General features: G+C 39.8%; 1 protein-coding gene across 3 annotated transcripts in view; it reads right to left on the bottom strand.

Annotated features, from left to right (window-relative positions):
* Positions 1-22,612, bottom strand: part of BCAS4 (breast carcinoma amplified sequence 4) — a 67,171-nt gene that overhangs the window by 34,392 nt on the left and 10,167 nt on the right. For 2 of the 3 annotated variants that reach the window (XM_068700929.1, XM_068700930.1), the window contains 3 exons: positions 19,345-19,416; positions 13,900-14,001; positions 11,540-11,674 (listed from right to left, as the gene is read on the bottom strand). In XM_068700929.1, the coding sequence (XP_068557030.1) occupies positions 11,540-11,674; positions 13,900-14,001; positions 19,345-19,416 (309 nt within the window). The remainder of the gene's footprint in view (positions 1-11,539; positions 11,675-13,899; positions 14,002-19,344; positions 19,417-22,612) is intronic. The other variant, XM_068700931.1, reaches the window with a different exon arrangement.

Below are 22,612 nucleotides of genomic sequence, written 5' to 3'. Positions count from 1 at the left end.
AAAGATGCACTCGTGCATATTCAGAGCAATTACTTTAGTCTTATCTGGTAGTTAGGATCTTCCATTTCACGTCAGAGCTGAAGCAGCTACGGTCCCCTTTTCAAACAGGAACTTGGCCTTCCGTCCTATTTGAATAAACTACTATTAGTAGAGGGAGGACCATATTTTTGCAAAACCCTTAACAAAATTAAACTCAAACGCTTATGGCAGGAATATCAACTAAGCCTTTAAAACATACTATTTTGGAACTGGTTGCTCACAATTTGTTAACTCTTCCCATGCACTCACGCTTACAGCTTGCCAGACAAGGAATGCTCATTCGCAGGTTGACGTAGTTTTGACAAACTAAGCAATCCATGCAGAGAGGGATTAGCTGTATAAAATCCCATGTGCGCATGATTCTCAATTACCAGCAACCACTATTTGTTTTGTTTCTTACTGTGAATGCAATTTTTGGACCTGGCCTAGTTTCAAGTGTTATTAGGTAGATAGCATGTCATATTGTAGGAAGGAGTCTTAGGCATGAACTGAAAATACGCTGAATTTGATCATCCCATTCTAGGCAGTTTTGCTGCCAACATGGGCTATATATAGCCTATATATATATGTAATAGTTTGCATTCATACTTTGAATGCAAGAATGCAAGCAGATCATATAGAAATATGGAAGTGTTGTCTGATTTGCTATATAAAACTTTGTTTTTCATACTCTTGCCTGAGATGTGGGACTAGATGTGGGAATAGAAATAAAATTGCAAGCCACACCATTCAGATATGGAGCTGCTCTAAGGTATTGTATCACTGCCCTGCTCAGAGCACCATCACCAATGCAAGAGAAAATGCTGTATGCTGTTGTCTACTATTGCTCCTTCTGCCTCTTTTCATTTTCCTATTAATGGTAAAAATGCTAAAACCCACAAGCTCAGTGTCTAGAAACCTCATGCTTTCCTCGATTACTCCTAAAGGATCCCTTTACTGCTGAACCTCAGCACATACCATCAAATATTTCAAGTGGAACAAATTCATTAACTTGTAAACACTACTTAACTAACTGAACGCCAGCGACAGAAACCTAGAGCACTGTTAAATCAACTTCAAGCAGGCACCGCATTTCATGTGTTAATACTTGCCATCTGCTCATGTTGCATTTTTTACCACAAGAAAAAAATGTGACTGCTGAGTAAAGACACTTAAAAAAAAAAAAAAAAAAAAAAAAAGAAAGAATGAAAGAAAGAAACAGGAGAAACCTGGCCTCACTTAGCCATAAACTATGGGTTCATTTTTTATTTTTTATGCACACATGCACTAAGAACAGAAAAAAAAAAAAAGTAAAATAGTCCTTTAAGTTACTGCTGCTTATAATAGCTACACTAGGAAATTTTAAAGATAAAGAAAAAAAGAAAGTGCCTGTGCATGTTTGGTACTCCAGACAGCAAGAAATTTGCCTCGGGGAGAAACAGTTTGTAAAAGAGCTGGGGGAAGGGAAATATGCTGGGAGACAGCATGCAGAAGGGAACCACCGTGTGAGTGTGCGTGCACATTTGTGTTGAAGGCCCTGGAAAAAAATGCTAGTCACTACGGCTCCTAGAGGCTCCAGCACAGCAAAGCACCTTTCCTGCAACGCATCCATTACGCAGACAGAAGTGCCCGCCAGCCACAGAAAATGGCCCAGCCAGAAGGGATGGAACCCTGCAGATGGAAGGTTTCCCCACTTTGTGAAACATGCGATTTTTCAGCGAGGATTAGAAATCAATTTAAAAACAAACAAACACACCCTCCTAACTTCTTACGCCCTTGAAAACTAAAGGTGTTCAACATTTTACCCTAAAAGTCAGGCCTATGACGTAGGGGATGCTAAGACATGATGGAAAGCTTCGTTTTCGTTTTATGGTATTTCATTTGATACTCAGTGTTTTTCTAGTAATATTCCTAAAGAGCACTCAAGCCTTTCAGTAATGTGAGTGAAAAGGAATTTGCTATGGCACAAGGTCACCAAGGAATAAATATTTCTGAAGCCATGAAGTTCTGATTAGCTATTGCCAAGAAAAACAAACAAACAAAACCAAAAAAGAAACAGATTTGCATTTGTGCCTTTTTAAAGCTCATGCTTTGAACCAGTGCTTATCATGAAAGCAGCCGATGGCTACTTTGGGGCATGGCACCTGCCATTCGTATGCCAGATCCGCTGAGGAGCAGCAGCAGCAGGGCAGTGGCTGTTGTCCTGATCTAGATGGGCAAATCCCAAAGCAAGTTTCCCTACAGAACCATGTGTGGTGATGGCGATCGAGGTAGAAACTTACCAACTGGAAAAAGAGACAAAACCTTTTCACAAAATTCACTGTGCAGTAACCATGCATGAACACTGGCTCCCATATACGCTCCTAGTTGCGATGATAAAGTCAGTCAGTGCATGAAACTTGAAACTGTGACTTCTGGATCAAAACCCATGTCATCCTTTTCCTATTACCAGTACCTAGAACTATTTTACCTTCATAAAACCACAGGCTCTTTGGATGTCTCTTTTCTTCGGGTGTATTCCTAACTTTACCTGCCGTGATTTGATATTAGCAGAATTTTATTTGGCTGTTGGGCTTCTATTTATGATGACTGCAAATGATCAAAAACAAACAAACAAAAAAAAAAACAACATAACTTTGGTCATAACCGAATCAAGCAACTACTGGCCTACATTGCACATGACTGAAAAAGGACACTAGCAGGATGTAACCATGTCACAAATATGTGAACACAAGACATTCTTAATTGTGAAAAAAAAATAATAAAAAAAATTATCTGGCCCCAAATCCTTTGTATTTAAAGCTCAAGCCTCTTTTCTTCCACACCAGATCAATCTTTCCTCTCCACAAAGGAGACCAGGTGTTCCTTAAATTCACTTAGCATTTCACTCATTCTCACATTAATGAAACCCATATGTGTAAGTATTACCATCTTTAGTTCCTTACTTACTGCCCTTTTCCTGAAACTTGAATTAATTGAGTTGCTTTCTCTGTACTAAAAAAAAAAAAAAACAACACATTGCACAGATTTTATTAACAGCTTGCATAATTTTTAAGACTGCTGCAAAAAAGTGTATTTACCTAGGACAGTTTTGATGCTTGAAAACAAGATGCACATCTCCCCTGTAGCAACATACAAGTTCCTGGTTTTGAAAGTATGTTGGTCCAAGATTACCCCTTTTACTGCTACTTCAAGACTGCATATATTAAACTGAAGGCACAAAGAGAGAAGAGCTTGCACTAGGACAGCTGTAGTGATTTTCAACCCCAGTTGACTTCTGTCTCTTCTCTAGTGTCCCTCCGCACTGCATAAGCAGCTGCTAAACTGCCCCAGTTAATAGCCCAGCATATGAAAGAAAAACAAAACGCTGGTTTCACTTTACTTCTGCATACCAACAAAAGATCCAGCCAAATTGTCATGTTCATCAGAAAAGCCTGACAGCCACTTCACTTATTTGAGTTCAAGTTATTCCAGTCTCACTACTGCCATGTAATACAGGTATTTATTCTAGATGCATTAAATGTCTACCCATGCTCCTAGATGAAATGCAAATCTAAAAAAAATAAAGGTCCCAACCAAAACTGATGTGAAAGACACACAACCACCGAGAGAACAGCAGTCATTCAAGAAAATGAGTCACAGAGGCAGCCAGCAGAATGCTGAAGGAGGCTTCCATATGTGACTGTCTCATACAGAAAAAGAAGAGGCACTGAAAACGAGTTGATAAAATATTTTCAGAAGGTGGTGGGCGTCCCAGTTAGAACCATCAGAGTGGCAGCAAAAGCAGGGGGAGAGTTAATTGGACATCTGTGTGAAAGTGAGGGAGGGCAGACAGGAAGGCAAGAATAAACTCCATAAGCAGACCACAACACGGGGCGAGAATAAGACTCACACTGCTCATAGCAAGGAAGTAGGACCCACGTTTGTCAGACTATGCCTGTTAAAAATTATAATTCCTTCAAACTGACCTTGCTTACCCAAGACATTTTGGAGAGCAAGCAACTTCATAACAGACTGTGGCCTTACACTAGATTTGTTAAAACAAAGAAGGGAAAAAAAAATATGCCAGAGCCTCACTAACTTCACTCCTCAGTTCATACACAAATCATATCAGGTATTTTGGGGAATGCTAAAGTTCAGGCTGATTTCACAAACAACAGTGTTTTGTGGATCATTTTGCATGTGAGTAGATATCTACACATACTTAGGATTAATTTGATTTGAAAGTATTTATGCAGGATCAAGATTTTCATTTCTCAGACCACCTTCATATTTCATTCACCTTAATCTATAAATGCACTTCCAGAAAAAAAAACAGTCATAAAAATAACTTGATTTACAGCGAAGGTCACAGCTGAGTATCACATCAGGATACTGTGAAAATCCACAAGCTACGTGTTCTGCATTATAAAAGACACATCAGAATAAAAATTCCTTTCCAATATTTTCTTGTGCCAACTGCATCCAGATTTTAACAGAGAAACTACTCTGTGTGGAATATCTGGAGTGAGGATTTTTCTGCATAAACCCTTTACTGCCTCACAGTTTCTTCTTGGGTCTTGTACCAGTTTATCCGGTTATAAAATTGATTGTTCATTCACTTCTGAAAAATCATGTATTTACCTTAATCCTTTAAAAAAAAGGACTTGAAGTGGAAAGCTGAAGTGTTATCATAGTTCAGCAAACAAGTTTCATGGAGACAGCCTTCTACTTAATGTTCTGTGGACACTTCAATGTAGTGCCAGGCTGTACTGCAGATTTATGGTACAACTATAATAAAGCCATTTTTATTTCTGTACGCCTCTAATTCCCATCAGGATGATGGTACACATGTATCCTTTTGGCCACCATTTGTCTGGCGCGTTTACGCAGCAAGCGGTTTGCACCTGGAACTACCGTCAATTGTGTGCTTCAAGATTCACATCCTGAGCTCAGTTAAGCCATACAGCCCCTACCATAAGTTATGAATTGAACTTTTGTGTGTGTGTGTACAGAATAATTAAGAATAGGAACAAAATAAAGACAAATTTCTGTTTTTGTCACACAGACCACAATTTCTACAGACATTCCTCTGATGAGACACTATTACAGAAGTATATATTACATGGTTACAGAAATAAATGGAGGAGCATACCATGCCGTGGAGACAATAATCCACAAAAATATGGTAAAACAAAGTTCCCAACAAGCTCACCACAACTATTGCTGGCAAGAACATAATTTCTCAGTGGATTACAATACATTTGAGACGTTTAACCCTAACATCATGTAATCTGCAGTATGTTTCTGCATCTCAGCTAGTTTAAACTGTAGCTGGTAGAGCATAAACCGAGGAAAACAGCATAACCCAAGAAACACAGGAACAGGGAAAATAGTCATCCTTTGTTTAGTAGAAGAGAATATTTTTAATATATGGCAAAACATGGTTAATATCTCTTAACACCAGAGATATAAATGGCACACCTGTAACAAAGAAACTGAGATGTGCGAAAAATGCAGAGAAGTAATTCTGCTAAGATATTGACTCAACCACACCTTTCACAACATGCTGCTCGGATGGCCTGAGGGCATTCATGCTAGAGACACAGCGGCCAAGTTTAAGCTTTTCTTGTTTTATTGCTTTTGTTTTTTAAAGAATCTATAGCAGCACAGCACACGTTTATGAAAAGAAACCCCGAACCACCGGAATCGTGAGCTATTTTACATGCATTGTTTTGTAACAATGACTGCACACAGTCCTCTTTAACAATGGATATGATGGCACAGAGCCTCACATGGAAGACAGAAATGACAGTACAAACAGAGAATCTGATACAACCCAAGACATCCTATATTGCCCCAAGAAAACAGGCTGGTGCAGAGCTGCAATGTATAACATGCAAATGCTTAAATCAATAGTGTGAGCAGGAGCCACTGCTTGCTGCATTCCTTACAGCCGCAGCCAAAAGGAATGTGAAAAAAGGGCAGGGTGGAGAGATGTTTACTGCTTATTGCTCTGGCACCAGCTAATATCTTTTCTGTAACTAATTCATTTTAACTCTGCACATGGCACTGTTATGTAAAATGTTTCTGAAGCAAGATTTTTTCCTGCTTTTCATGAGCAAGCATCAAAGCCCAGTAAACCACGTACTGCAGAATATATTTAAAGCTCATCAACACAGACCAATAGAGCCACTGAAACTGACCTCTGGAGGAGGAGCTCTTTACACGCAGAGGTTGGGTTTCTATTTTCTGGCACAGATCAACCCAGCTTACAGAAAGGCAATATTTTACAAATCTTTACATATGTAGCCAGAAGCTTTTGTCAGTGAGATGCAATTATAGTTTAAAAGCAATTTCGATGACAGAAATGAGATGAGAGCACTAATGTAGGTGGCTTTCTGACAAATCAAGTTTTTCCTGTTTTTTTCATTCATTTGATCTCTACTGGAATTTTGCAACAGGAATTGGCTCAGTCTCTTTCAAAACATGAAGGGCCTAATCCCTTCCCACTGGAGAACAGGAAGTCAGAAGCCATTCTTAGCACTGATTAAAAAATAATCTAGATTGTTATTTTAATTTCATTGTTGAATGTTAACTAGATTCATTTTTTTTTTTTTTGCTAACGTTTCAGTGTGATGGTTCAATTAAAAGCTGATTTCCTCCATGCGACACCTGTTTAGTACAAGAGACCCTTTACACCAGTCATTCTCTGTAAAGCCGCAATCACACTACAACTTCTCCCTATGGCTGTGTATGTAGCTCAGAACATGTGCTACCCAAGTCCTTATTGACACACCACTGTACTCTCTTGCTTTGGACACTCTAGCAATGACATTTCTAGTGCAAAGACTTTTCACACTTGCTGTAAGTGCAAAATCATTCAGTAGGGAATGGGCAGCAGTTTGTATTTTGACTTCCATTTGCACACGCTTGGAAACTACCAACCGTTGTGCATGTGCCTACTGGATCCTACAGCCCACGCTCCCCACTTCTCCTCCCCAGCCTCCTCTGATGTTCTCAGTGCCCTGATGTGAACATCTGTACTTCTACTCCTGTGTGCAAGCCCCAAGCGCCCTCACCTCCTGTTCCTTCACACCAGTGGCACTGCTCATTCGCGGTCCATGCACTGTGTTGCAGCTTCTCTCAAGTTGTCCTTAGCAGATACCAGACTTCTGTAAAGAAGCTCAGACTCCACTTCAAGAACTGTGCAAGCTCCCTCAGGGAAGCTGGCAAATGAGGGCTAAAGCTACAGGTAGCTGAAATCTTGACCTCTGGGCCTTCTACACCCCCTCGCTTGTATCTTCTTATTTTGAAGCGTTGCCTTTCTTGACATACAACCATCGCCACCTCTCTGCGGCTCCCAAAGCAGCTAGCAGATCAGTCCAAATCAGAATGGGACAGGATCAACCTCAAGCATAGCTGCAGGTAAAATAAACTGACAATACTTCATATCCCATTACCGAGTTCCCAGTTCAATTTACTAAAATCTAGGTGTCAGGGGAAAAAAAAAATAAAAAAAATAAAAATCAACCAAATCAAACAAAACCATTAGTGAGCACCTTAGTCCAGACAAAACAGCAAAACCCTCCTCAGATGACCAGCTGCTGTTCTAGAGATTACATTAGTAGAAAATGGGGATTAAAAACAAACAAACAAATAATCTCTTCCCAAGTTCAGTAAGAAATTCTGAAAATTCCTAAGAGTATCATCAATAATTGACAACAATCTCATAACAATTAAAATTAACATGCTTTTAATATTAAACTTAAAAACTGTTATTGGAAAGAAATACAAAGCGCATTAAGTTATGCTCCAAATAAAAATACACACTCATTGCTTGGCAGCACAAACCAAAACACTAAGGACACTTTGAGTACAATGGAAAGTAAGAAAATTAAAATGGAAACACTACTTTTTATAAGCTTAAAAGACATTTTATCTGCTTTTAATATGCCAGGCAATTGCAGGTACAAAACCCACTACCACTACAGTATTAAGGGCTTATGAATAATGATGTAAAAAGATCTACTTACAGTGAATTTCTATCTGCTTCTTTACACTATGCGACAAAATTCCAGAACAATTTTTCAAGTACACCTACCATCCCTCTCTTTTCTGTATGCTTCTCAGACTGGGTTTTGAGTATCTGTCAAGCCATTCTCATTATGTTCGAAAAGAATATGAAACAAAAATATCTTGGTTTTCTTATTCCTAAAGTTTCCCAGTTTGGATCACAATCACCTTTGAGGGCAGTTATGCACCAATTTTTGCTGGTTTAGATTATGTAAAGAACAGTTTTACAGAATTAAAGCTCCCTAATTTGATGTTTGTCCTTCATAAGTTATGACTTTTTCTGAGTACATGATAGCTAATTGTGAACGCCAAGGATCTTTTCCACTTGCTTATTTTCTCAGAACTGTGTCTGATCCACCATATATCAACCCCAGTTTTGGCTTGAAGAGGAAAAGGGCAACATCTTGTTAAATAACCCTGTGTTGTACCACGTTCTAGAATTCATGCAACACTGCGTTGGCAGCCCAGTAACTAATGGAATCACTTGGAGAACATTTGCAGCATTGCCAATCAATGCCATTCGTGAACTATGCTATTGATTTGACAATAAAAAGTCTCTGAAAAATCTAATGTGTATTTTTTCTTCATAGCACTGGTATGAGATTTTTGGAGGTTATAACTTTACAAGCCTTTCCCTGCAACTATACAAGGGTTAAAAATTATTCTAAAAATAAATCTCTGTCAAAGGTATTATCTAATGACACTGAAAGACATTTTCCGGTTTTAAGAAATGGCAGTTATCACAAAATGCGTGAAAAAATGGAAGAGTTACTGATGTTCAGTTTTGATCCACTGGAATAGATACTAGTGATTTTTTTTTTTTTTTTTTAAATAAACTCCCCACACTAAAGTTTTCTAAAATAGATTTCCTGTCCTTTCTCTAAGATTGCTGAACCCCATTCAGCCAGGGCACAGATAAAATCTTTGGACAAAAGATTTGAATTCACAGTTTCTCCCATACAGAGTTCAATCTTTACAGGAGAAAAGCTGTTCTGCTACAGAGCTGCAAACTTCACAGGAGAAAGTTATTTCCTCTGTTCCATTCCCCCAGGAGGTGTTATATTCTTATAACCTGTCAGACTTACACAGTCATATTTGTAATTTATATTTAGTATAAGGTCGTTTCTTTTCAAACCACCTCTGGATATTCCTAACACAAAGCGTGAATTCTGATTATTCAATTTTCTACCACAGGTTTGACACCTCTCCCAGTGTTACTGTGCATTGGAATTCTATAGGAAACAACTTGAATACCCAAACACAGTCAAAGATAAGAAAAGAAAAGAAAAAAAAAAAGACTGCACCTTGCAATATAATGGAAAAACAATGTGAATCAGATTTGACTTGCACTTAAAATAGCAGGCCAGTTTTATCAAACGAGGAAAACACTTAGCTGAAATACACATATGTGCACACACTCCTTCTCCTCAAAGCGGGCAACTCTCAAAGTTTTTATACCTAGTCTGATCAAGAAGGCTAGAGAGATAAGATACACAAGTTTGGTACCATATTTTCAGACCAAGTTAAACTCACCTACAAAAATGGTTAGGACTGTCTTAATTTTCAAATGGATGCCTACGGGGCATCCGTGCCATGATATCCTACAGAGCAAAGGAAAGAGGATGCACAACTACAAAGAAACACATTTGGAGAGAGCACAGAAATTTCATTAGCTGGTGGAGATCTTACTAGGTTTCAAGCAACAGCCAAATCATAGGGAAAGTGCCTGTAGAAAATTCTAACTTCATTTACATTCGTAAACAACTCATTGATTTCTGCACATTGGCATTAGAAATTAGTAATTCTTTACCAACACAAAGCATTGCCAATCAGATGCAGAATTTACAGTGAGAACCACAGTAGAAAAGTCATTAACAAGCAGCTATACTGCATCATTCAACGGTCCAGGATGGACCAGATGAAGGGATTGTCTAAAGAAACGTTTAAAGGACAAAAATACCAATTTACTTCCCAGTGTCCAAGAATTCATGGCTGAAGGACTGGTATATGTATATTTAAAATACCAATTTTTGGATTACTTTACATGAATTTGTCTGACCACTTTTGGAATACGTAACATACTGTGAACATAAGTGTCATTGCATATTAATACATCATGTAAATTAAGTACCTCCCCTTTTTTTGCATGGTGAACCTGCCTGACAATAATTTCTTTGGATTACCATAGTTCTTGAGTTATGCCAGGGAGTGAATAATCATTCTCTATTCACCTGTTCCACATACAGAATGGCTTCACAAATCTCTATCCTGTCCTGTCCTCCTTCAGGCTAATCTTCTGTTTAGAAATTCCTGTGAAGGAACTTTTCTTATCTGTGTTCATCCTAGCTAGCTCTCTCACCATGCTTTCTAGTTGTACTATATTTGGGGAAAAAGATGAGAGGAAGGGCAAAAGATCAATACAGTAGGAAGTTACACCATTTCCTATTTATTTTTCTCTTTTGTTCACTAATACTATCATTCCAAGATGCTTGCAAGAATGAATACACAACTACACAATATTTGAGATTTTTCTTTATAAGGACAAAAAAAAAAATATATTAAAAACATTGTATTATCTTTGAGCCCAACTCTAGCCAGCATCTGAGTAACTAGTCTGGCCTTCTCCGTTCTTCTTGGCATCCTGGTTATACAACATTATTTGTATAGGCAGACCAACCTTGCAAAAAAATCCAGCATTGATACTTTTCCCAGACTGGGTATCTGCTGCAGGCTTAACATGTTTGGAAAGTTTTAAGGAACAAAAATAAGCCAATTTAGATAACAAAAATAAGGAAAAGTATGTGCCGTTTAGCCCTTTTGAAAAGCTCCATTGCCTTCATAAGCTACAGCAGAAATTTTAAATTGGCAGAAAACTGTCCTCATATCAGGGACATCTTTTCCCATTGCTATGAAAATATTACCAAATTTGGACAAGTTACACTTTTTACTAGGGTTTTCTAAAGATTCGCTAGAGTTTGACAGCTAAATTATCCAAAGACCAAATCAGCATGCACCATCTTATTTCCACACCTCTGCATAATCATTACACTCTGTGAGCAGTTAAGGTTTGTCCTGAACCTGTAGAAATTGAACTTCACTTCTGCAATGGAAGTTTACAGAGGTTGCTCTGGCACCAAACAAAAATTTGACCTGGTTCAGCTGATACCCTATTCACTGATACCTGCATATTATTGCCTATCTGGTTTTATGCATAATACTGCACCGTCTCTGTGAGGAGAAAAAAAAAAGGGGGTGGGGAGTGAGGGGGGATATATGCACTGCTAAATAATTTCATTGAAAGAATCTGTTTAAAAAAAAAAATAAATCTCTTCACAGAAGCAAACCATGGGTATCTCTTTTACACAACTTAAAATTAAAAATCAAATCTCCTGGAAGGCCACATTTTATCTAGAAAAGGTATTTAACATCTTCCCCATCCTCTGAAAGCAGCTTTAAAAATACTCACATTTTTAAAAGATGGGATAGTTGCACATTGAAACAATTTGCAAACAGCATTAAGAAAAGTGCCATGGCTCTTCTCTGCTTCAAGCACTTGCTCTTCTAGGAAGGAAACATGGTGTGCAACCATTTTAACAAATGCCTATGGAGAGAGGAGAAACACCTTATGAAAATTAAAAGCACCTGAGCTGGATTTCAGCATTACCCTAGATAGAGATCCGAAGTCAAAGAAAAAGCATTAACAAGATATCAGGATGCACTATTGCTAATATAAATATCAAAGGGGCACATATTCAGAAGTAGGCTACAGATACTTATAGCTATCAGAAGAACCATTGTTCATGACCTAAGGCTAGTTGTTTGTTTTTTTTTCCCCTCTTTCTAAGGGCACAGCTTTGCTTCCTCTTCAGCACACAAATTAAGTCCTTCCATTGTGTCTGAAGGGCCGACAACATTTCAACAGTGAGGTGAAAACTCCTCTGAACCCACACAGGCACTACAACTTCTGGTGGGAGTGAGAAAGTGACCACAGTGGTAGGAGGGAGGAGTGAGCAGAGGAAAAGATAATAGCAGGTGCCTTTAGCTAAAAAAAGGTCAGGAATGACTGACCTAAAGCCTACATCAGTTCAGTTTCAGCTTAAATTTGAGCCATATGGGAAAGCCAACTAAAAACAAAAAAAATAGTATTTGCTAAAACACAAAACTATAAATAATTTTGATACCCACTATTAATGATTATGCCTTGTTTTTGTTTTTTTTTTTAAGAGAGAGGTTGATCACTGCCCATTTTAGGGATAAGGCAAGGTTGAGCAGGTAAATTAGTTGTTCCAAACATACCAGTGACAACATCAAAGTTAAAACCCAGCAGAATTTCATTCCATTTACCCATTACACAACAGTCTCTCCCTTTTCTACTCTTGGGGGTACAAGTCATTTTCTCCCTTGAAAATCCCTATGGATGCTAAGCTTTAAATTTAAAAGTTCTAATTAAGACATTAACTACTGCTCAAACTGCCAATTTAATCTTGTGTTCTCAGATTACTGCCATTACAGCTGGTAATGTCAGGGAGAAAAACTGATTTCTAATCAATGAAGGTATTAGCCTAGTCTGATGACACAGAACATCTATCAACACAAGTTTGCTGCATTTTTCAAGGGCAACCTGTAGCCTATCATAAAGACGGGCTCTCTTCATAGTCCAAATTATTATCTTCCTACAGCTGTATTAAGGGAACTGGGTAAAGGGGCAGGAAGGGTGTTTTTCCCCTCTTTGTATTAGAGGGGGCAAAAAAAAGGAGCTCTGTTGCTTGCCATACTTTTGGGATAATTAATTGCTTAGTTTTTATTTTCGTTTTCTGTTCAAAGACACAGCTTAAGTATACATTCAGGTATAGCCAAATTGTCAAGTGTGCTATTTCTTAGACGAGGGTAACTCAGTTCTGAAAATCAGACAGGTTTCAGTTGACTCCCACTTTTTTTCTAAAATGCCTCAGTTTCCTGTGGCAATCTTTCTCCTGGTGCTGTCCATAAAATATGAAGTGTTTTTATAAATCTGTTATCAAATATAAGTGTAAAAAGGCAAACTACAAAAAAAAATAAAATTAAATTAAATTGCATTTAACAAAACTTGCTGAAAGCAAAGTCAAATGCCCTGTCCCTCCCACAGCTGTATACCTCATCAGAGAATATTACCACTTTGTACAGGGGTAGAGCTTGAAGCTTAAGAACTGCCTATCTGGAATTAATGCCACAAACACTCAGTTTATTTCACTTCTAAGTCAGTTAAAAGTGATTTTAAGCATTACACAATTTATCTCGTCACATTTTAATTATATTCTTCCTAGAGGCAAACTCGCCCTCAGTTGACACAAATTTTAACATACTGCTTACTAAATATGGTGAGGGCATCTTAGTGAGTCATACTGGCTTCCCTCAGTCAGGATACAATAAACACCAAAATACACGGCAGAAGATGGGGGCTCAGAGATCTCCCCTCAACTACTTAAAGCTATCATGAACAGCTTGAGTATGTTCAGCACTGGATGCAAGACTTTAATTTTTTTTTTTAATTTATAAGTGGTTTCACAGACACTCCTTTGAGTCACAAAACAAATTAACATTACTAGCATTATTATTAACATCAGAAACATAACTAGTGCTTTTAATCCAGCATTAGGAATTGTAGAATCCACAGCAATAAATTACTCTGTGATCTTCCAAAACCATAAACAATTGCATGGGCTGGACCACAGGTAAGAATCACACTGACTGAAAAACAAACACGAGTGCTTCATGCAAATACCTAGACAGTTAACCTATAAAACACACAAAAAGAAGGATGTAAACTTTCCAATACAATTAACAAACCTCCAATTTATCAATTTTGGCATAGACGTGGTTCATTTCCAGCACCTTGTCTTTAATGAGTGGAATGGTCTCTTCCAGGATCTCTGATGTATCGCTTCTAATCTGCATTGAAGAAAGAATATCACATGAGAATGAGCCTTGATGATAAACTCTTTACTATTTTTTTCATGTTAATATTTCAAAGCACTTCTACTCTGAAACGATATCATAAGGGCCCTTTGGTAAGTATGCTGTTAAGCAGAGATTGGGAAAAACACATTTTCTCAAGTAATCAGGGACAACAAAACAACCCATAGCAGCTGACAGGGCTCTGACCTCAAAACCAGCCTTCCTCTTCTCCCCAGATTTCCACGCTACTCCTCCCAAGACACTTCTCACTTTCCATTATGAAATGCTGCAGACATGAGGGGTAATGAAGGATTTAAAATGAAAATCAATAGTTTTTGAAAAGGATTTGAGTCAGCCTGTGGCAAATTATCCTCATTCAGGGGTAGCAGGAGGTCACTCTTGGCTATCAACTGGTGCTAAAAGACCATTTACACCTAAATAGTACAATTCAATTTGCAATGCAGTCTGATACTAACACCAAAACAGAGAAAAAGCTTGGTCAGGTCTTTGATTGTAGCATCTTGTAGCATCTAGTCTCCAACGGGGGCTCAGGACAGCGGGAATCTTCATGCAAAAGTTCTAGTGTAAGCACCTCAGAGAAAGTTCCTGCTCCCAGCACCTGTCAGCTTCCACAACTCTAAGTGCCCTAATGCAGGAATTTTGTTTGGTTGCTAGTAGAACTAAGGTTGCTTGTGACCTCGATATGACAGCCTGAATTTTATTTGAAATTCTGTTAATGTTTGTGTTAGCAAGAATTACCTGATTCCCTACATAAACAACTCCGAGTGTTTTGTTAGGTGGCAGTAAGACGCACCTCCAGTCAGAGGGCTACAGCTAACAGAATGTACAAAAAAAAAAAGATGGATAGGCCAAGAGCTGGGCTATGCTTTATAAACTTTAATAAGTACTTAGAAATTTTATTGATGATACGACTCTTTTTTTTTTCTTTTTAAAAGAAGTAATGTTTTTAAAGGCTTAGAATGGATGAAGCTAGATACGTATAAAATGACTCCTAGTAAGATTTTATAGCATTTTTATTACCAGCATGAGTAAATGCAGATCAAGTGCTTAATAGTGCTATAAACATTCTGAGATATGAGATCAAACAGACATATCAAAATAGTACTAGCTTTCTACTGTAAACAAACCAACAGTGTCTCCTGTGTTACTGGTCGTAGCACTACATCCACCCGGTGGTGAAGCAACTGTAGACACAGCCACACGCTGTTATCTTTCCACTATGTGCTTTATATCCAACAGAAAACAAGCACGGACAGATGGGCCAGATGCCTGTAAATGGAGTCAGACTTATAATAAAAATGCAAAAAGAACAGAAAATGAAGGAGCTAAAGCAGATAAATTCCAGAGTTGTCCTATTGAATTTTTTGGGGGGTCGATAGTAGGTGGGGGCACGCCAAGCCCAAACCTTTATAATAAAGCAGAAGTGAAAAACAAATTGGTGATCTGAGGTGAGGTTCACACTCAGGTAAACTACATCAGAGTAAAATTTGAGCCTGTAATTCCCAAAGATAAGGTAACAGACTAAGAAACTTGTTCACTAATATTCCTCTCAGAAAGAACTACAGCAAAGCCACTCTTACAGCTAAATGCTAGATAGCTTCTGTAAATATAACCACAGTTTGGGATATAGCCAGAAAAAGAGAGATGTTGTACAGACCCAGTACAAAAACTATCAACATAACAAGGTCATAGCAGACACGGAACAAATCTAAACCATATTTATTTGAGGGTAAAAGCAAACAACCAATACAAGATAGAGGAGAGTTGCTTTTCCAGCAAGCAGCCTGTGATGGAAGGGAATGACATGCAAATATGATTCAAGAAGAGTCATTCTGCAGCAGTCTGCAGAACCACAGCGACAGAGGAGTTCAAGAGGAGCCAGCACACGACAAAGGGAAATGATTCTCTTGGTACAGCAACCTCTCACAAGCCAGGGAAAACAGGACTGGTATGAAACCCCACGTTATAAAACAAGATTTATTTTCCGTTGTGCAATTATTTTACTTCATTTACTGAAGACTTATCTGAGTGCTCAGCACAAGCACCAGAACACAGGAAAATAAGAACAAAACTAAACTCTTCTCCTCTTACTGGGTTTTACTATGCTAATTTGAGGAGTGAGTGAAGGGAAGGGAGGTTTGACTGGACTTTGTCTTCTAATAGTTCAAGTCAGCAAGACAAAGCCCAAGGAGGCAGCAAACCAACAGCACAAAAGTCACTTAGCAGACAGCACAACCAGAGTATGAATGATGAATTAGGACACACACCAGGAACAGCACATTGCATGTAGGGCAGTGAGACCCAATTCTTGCATACACTGCAGTTCAAGCTGCACCAGTTAAACAAGCATGCATCCTTGGTATTTTGTCAAAATAAATAAATAAATAAATAAATAAAATAAAAAAAAAAAAAAGAAAAAGGAAAAAAGCTGGAGCCACAAGTAAAAGTAAAATATAGTGTGCAAATTCTTGTTGTCACAGGGGTTTATCTGAAAGGCTCTCTGGTTTCTTTATATGTTAACACAAAGTAACATCAAAGAACCACCAGCAAAAGTAGCAGTGGTAAAGTGAACGGCTCAGTGGTGAGAAAAGGGAAACCTGAGGTTGGCATGTTCCTAAGAAGTTAGCAAACCCCAGCCACAGCAAACCAAACATAACCTCTTCCCCTCCTTCCCCCAGTGACGAAACCAGGATTCACACCTAGGGTCTCAGGGAGGAGGTTCCCAAACTGTAAGTCTGTGAGACAATGATAGGCAGTTAGCAGCTGGTCTGTGGAAGAACCCCTGGGGTGAGTTCTGCAAGAAGGTTCAGTGGTTTGAGAACCACTAACCTGTGGTTTTATAAACTGCTGGGTACACTGGAGAATCAACATACGTATTTTAAAAAAATCAGAGTATCAAATATAGAGATTTTATATATATCCCCTACATCCTCTTCAAGGATCTGAAGCCAAAGAAATTGAAGTAGTGAATTTGTACCTAAATCAGGTGTGCATCTCTGAATAGCTATCATTTTCAATCAGGTTTTAAGACACACAAGAAGCACACAGAATTATATCCAAAAGATACAAATATGACTCTGAAAACAATGTGAGAACAGCATATGTAAGAGTCTGGTTATTACAGTGAAGTTTTTTGCCTTTGTGTCACTGGTTCAAAGTGTAGCTCAGTTAAAATCGCAAGTTGATAATTACACTTAAGGAGCTGTGAAGCCACTTAAAAGACATTGATTAAACTTTGTTGAAGTCCATGCCCTAAGGAAGGCAAAATGTACCTGACACTAACATGCTTCTGGCACAATCTTTTCACTGCAAGATGCTCCTTCCGTGACAAGTGTGAGGTATAGTGGGCTGCATTTAGTGTCACTGTAACTTACCTACTGTACAGGTGTCTATTTTAAGTGCTGTGCCTAGCCAGTTATAACAGCGTGACTCTGGAACTAGCATGTTGTACTCCTAGCACTGAAGACCCAGTTTTTCCCCGTTCTAATATTCAAAACTATGCATCAAGAGTACTTTTAAGTGAAAAGCAGCAGCACACTCAAGGGAGAAAAGCCAAACCCCCTAACGTGAATACTTTACTGAATGCCCAAGTGAAATAAGCAAGATTCCCCTTGTCTTTTGTTGGCATAGACAAAAGACCAAATTATTGCTACGCACAGCAGTTGGAATCAATTCAAGCACTACATTATATTTATCAGATTCCCAGATACCACTTGATGTGCTGCTGAAAGGAACCTGACATTAGAGGTACTGGATTGAAAGGAACAAAATCAGCACGCTAGCTCTGGTGCTTTGATGTTCCCAGATAAGGTCAATAATCTGCATACTAGATAATTATTCACAGCCTGTAGGTCGTGGAAAAAAATATTTTAATGGGCAAAGCAAAGATAGTGTACTGAAACTAGGTTAGTGTTTTCTGTAGAAAAGGTTGGCAAGAGAAGAAGTCTCATAGGAGGTTTACAAGCTCACTGGATCCATGTGAACAAGCTAACCTTCTCCCATATATTGGAGCCAACAATGTAAGGTACATGCCTGATTGATGAGAAAAAGCATAAGGTATATATATATAAGTCTAAGGTCCCACATAGAAAAAATGAATGAATGAACTTAATAGTAAATCAGGCAGAATACAATCATCAGTGAAGAGCTATTGATTCAAACCTCCTGGTTTGAACAGCTGATGTTACATCACTGAAGCAGTCATCACCTTGCAGGAATTAAGTCAAAAGATTTGGGCCCAATTTCTTCTACTCTATGTTTTACAGAAACTAAACATGCCACACTAGAGAATCTAAAGCTGACAAATATAAGCCAGGATGTATAAAAAATAGGCTGCATGCTCTGAGGTTCACATGCTCCTTTACAGCTATTTTTGTAAAAGCTGAATGGAAAAAGAAGCGCTTTAAACAGCCACTAATACTGAACCATTCTTTCAAGGCAACTATTTCTCCTTTTAAGTCCCCTACTAATCATGTGAGACTGATGAGCTAAGCTTTTGTTTCTTTCCACACTATGTCACTTCCTTCTGGAAGCAATGATGCCTCCCTTCCCTAAGCAAAAAATGCCACACACCCAATAGAGATGTTGGCTGGTCACTTCTTGCTGTTTGAGGTGCATTCAATATTTTATTGCAATTAGCAGTTGTTGCAGTTGATGATGATGACATAGATACACAAGATGCTTGAAGACAGGGAAGAAAAACATTGTGGTGAGTGATAACACACCTGCATATGGCTTGCATATCAGTGAATTTAGGAGAGAGCCCCTCTAGGTAAACCTGGTGCATGCTAGCTAAACCAGCATTCTGTGAAGCACTCAGGATTAAAATGCAGTGCCATTTCACCTAATTTTATATTTTTTAGCTTAAGGAAGAGAAAGAAAAGTCGGCTGCAAAACCAACATCCATTCTTTGCATGTTAACACCAAAACACAAGCTGCCTTCAGACAGCATGGCCTTATGCAGAAAGCCTGACGGAAGCTAAGGAGCACCGCACACCTCCTGCTCTGAAGAGTTTATCACAGGCGCTCGGGCAGCGCCGATGGCCAGCAGAATCGGTGAGCTGCGGATGGAGCCCCGGCCCCCAGCCCCAGCGGTGATGCGGAGGGGAGGGGCGGGGCTTAGCGGAGGGGCGTGGCCTGATAGGAATGACGGGCGTGGCCTGCTGTGCCAGGGGCGTGGCCTGGCGGCCGCGCTTACCGCAGCGCCACCTGGTGGGCGACAAGATGGCGGCGGCGCTGTCAAGATGGCGGCCCCGCGGGGCCCGCGCCGACATGGCCTCCGGTGCGCGACACGCCGCGACATGATACGACACCTACCGCCTCCGTCAGCCCGCAGAAGGCCTCCAGCTGGCCCAGCAGCTCCTCCACGGCCTCCTCCAGCGCTGCCACCTGCGGGGAGAAGAACACAGACGGCCCCACTCGTGTCAGCAGGGGGGTCCCGTCGGGGGCCGGCCGCCGGCGTCCCGTGCCCGTTGGGAGGGGGCAGGGTTTATTCTGCATTTATTCTACAGCTCGCATTGGGCGTGAGTTTCAAAAAGTGATTTATAAAGTCAATGTGAACGCTGGCAGGGAGGAGGGCACAGAACCGAACCACACAGGTTCTGCCGAAAGCCAAGGGCCTGAGCACACCCCCAGCTGGGGAGGACAGAAGCCAGCAGCCTTGCTTTCCCTCAGCTAAATGGGGAACACGCCTTCTGTTCTGAGCATACTTCAAAAAACATGAAACTTTCAAACTGTATGCAAAACGAGATGGAAATCTGGAAAATGAAGACCACTCCAAATCCTGGACTTACACTGTAATTTAAATCATTTTAAAATATTGTATCTATTCTCTTTTTCTAGTAACATCTCATATTCTACAAAATAAAAATAACCTGAAGAAAACTTGATTCAAAACAACAAGAGCACAGGGAAACTATCCCATTTGTTGGAGCTGGTTTGCTCATGTGGTCGTTGTAAAAGTAGAACAGCAAGGGTTGCCTCAGCAGACCTCTTTATCATTTCTCTTCTGGGTTGTAATGAATTATCTAGTTCCTAAATAAAGTTTATTATCCCTTCATCTGGTAATAAATTAGGAAACATGAGTGGCCTCTCAGATTCCAAGTGCAGCTATCAATCTAACAGTCAAGTGAACTCCCAAGATTTTTTATTGCCACTCCTAGAAATGTCCAGGGACCTTCTAAAATAGGCGAGGTCTCCCCTGCATGAAACAACAGGAGAAAGGGAGTTGCTGTTGTGTACAGGCATCAGATAGGAGAAGGGTGTAGGAAAAAGAATAAGACAAACGCACTTTGTCAGCAGTGGGTAGAATGGAAAACACCTGGCTCCAAATGTACTTTGGTGTTACAGCAACTCAAACTTCAGGTGGAAGCAAATGGTAAGACTGATGTAAATGTGAGGTCACCCGAAAGGCTGTGCTTCGCGTAGACTGAAGGCAGTCACTGGCATGCAACTTCACTCTTACCTCGTAAAACCCATTCCACATCAACAGAGGAATCATTCTCTACAGAGCCTACATCATCTTTCCAGCATGAAGGTGGTGTTCTTACATGTCTGGAGACCTATTTGCAGCAGAAAAGGTTTGAGGGAACAGTTTCAGCTGTGAAGGTATCCCAGGAGGTAGCTTCTGCACTGACACTAAGGTGGTGATAAGGAAGGGTAAAGAGTCTGCAAATCACATGAGCTGGGGCAGGGCTCAGCTCCTAACATCCTTGTGCCTCCGGAGAGGGAGAGCCAGGCAATGTTCACAGCCTCAGTAAACAAGTGAGAGCCCTGATACTGTGCTCAAATGGGTTCAGCAATAGCCAATTTAATGTAATAAATTCCTGCTTATCTGTGGAATGCCAGTACAGATTTCAGCCTAACAGAAGATAAACATGCAGGTGCACAGAGAACTTGTAGAACTGAAACAGAATTGAAGTGTGCTGGAAGTTTTGAAGCAATTCATGCAAAAGATGTGAAAATGTAAAACACTCATCTTCAATATATAATCAAAGGTTTCTACCATCGTTCTCAGTTTTCTCTACAAAAAGGTATTTCCTCATTACCAACTTGAGAATACCCAGATCATGTTCGTATACAGTGACAGTGGGATAGGCTAGAGGCTGGGATGTACAGCTCTAGGGTAGCTTCCTTAGTTAGCAGAAGACAAGATAGCTTGGTTTTAATGCAGGGGCAGTCAGATCTATGAACACTGGAGTCGCATTCAAGACAGTGATTCAAAAACTAGAAGGACAAGTTATGATGTCACAAAGAGGAAGAAAAAAGTGACAGAAAAGCCTTAAGCACACGGAAAAAACGCTGCCTGTTTTTGTGAGGGCAAACACAGATGTGTATATAAAGGACAGGCTGAGGATATGTACCTATTGAGCAGAATGCAGACAGGAGCTCTGACCATGGTCAGAGTAGCAGGAATGTGACCCAACTTGGCCCAAAAGCTGTGCAACTATCTTAGACCAGCATTAAGCTAAGCTTGTGTGTATTGTCTCAGAGAAACTCTTAGAAGCTGTTTTGTGTCAGCTTAGTGACCACACCTGGTGGCCTGCTGAGGTTTTTTCCTGAGCTGCCAGTGTCTTGTGTGAACTCTATGTGAAATCACCATGGTGGTATAAGCTATCAAACTAAATCTTGTATAAGTGACATTACATTGTGAATGAAAAGTTTCCCAAGCTTTGTGTACACATCTGGACAGAAGAAACCTCAAGACACATTACACTCCACAGGTTTATCAGAAGAGATCCATGGATGCTGTAAATCAGTGCATACATTTCAGTAGTGCTAACATGAGTTTACATCCCCTAACAATCTGTTCCGTGTCTGTCTGAAGTAAAGATTTCTGTATGGAAAAGCTGTTTTCCTTCTGCTGCTCCTTTGCATGCTTAAATAAAGGACCAGAATTTCCACATCTAATTTCTCCTCAAAAAGAAAGCGCACCACCCCACTACACACAGACTAGCTCTGGAAAGATCACTGCTAAACAGCAGAAATATGCATTCTTTTCACATAAGAAAGAGTTCTCACTGACTTTATGTTGCTGAAAGACACATTTAGTTTGTGGAAAAAAAACTGGAAGCCTTGCGTCTGAAAGTCTGATTTCTTGAAGTCTTCATAAGGCAGAGAAACAAATTGGTAGCGTTTTTGTTAAGTATATTTTACAGCAGAGCAATCGCAGTGGGTGGTGCGTGCATCAGATGGCCTACAGAACAACTCTATCAAACTCAGACATTTCTTGGCAAGGCTGTGCAGTCAGCTTCACAGGCCTGAAGCCACTCACACAGCCACATGTTCAGGGCTAGCACAGTTGGCTTAAAGAGATAGGCCAGAGCCGATACCAGACTTACAGCTTTGAAAAGGCTGTCCGATGGTAGCTATCATGAACTGCATAACTGCAAAGCAAGTGGAAATTCCACTGATTTAGTAGGGGATGCATTAAAGAAACATCCAAGTAAAGAAGTTGCATTGGCTGTACAGGCTACTGTCCTGCTCTGCCTAAACATGCAGACCCACTTCAGGTCAGGTAGGTAGCTTGCTGTTACTAGCTAAATATATCACTGCTGAATACCCACCATGAGCACCTTGCATTTGT

This window comes from Anas acuta, chromosome 16 (assembly GCF_963932015.1).
Source record: "Anas acuta chromosome 16, bAnaAcu1.1, whole genome shotgun sequence".
NCBI classification, from domain to species: domain Eukaryota; kingdom Metazoa; phylum Chordata; class Aves; order Anseriformes; family Anatidae; genus Anas; species Anas acuta.
Note: the sequence above shows the minus strand (reverse complement) of the source record. Positions and strands in the feature narration are given on the sequence as shown.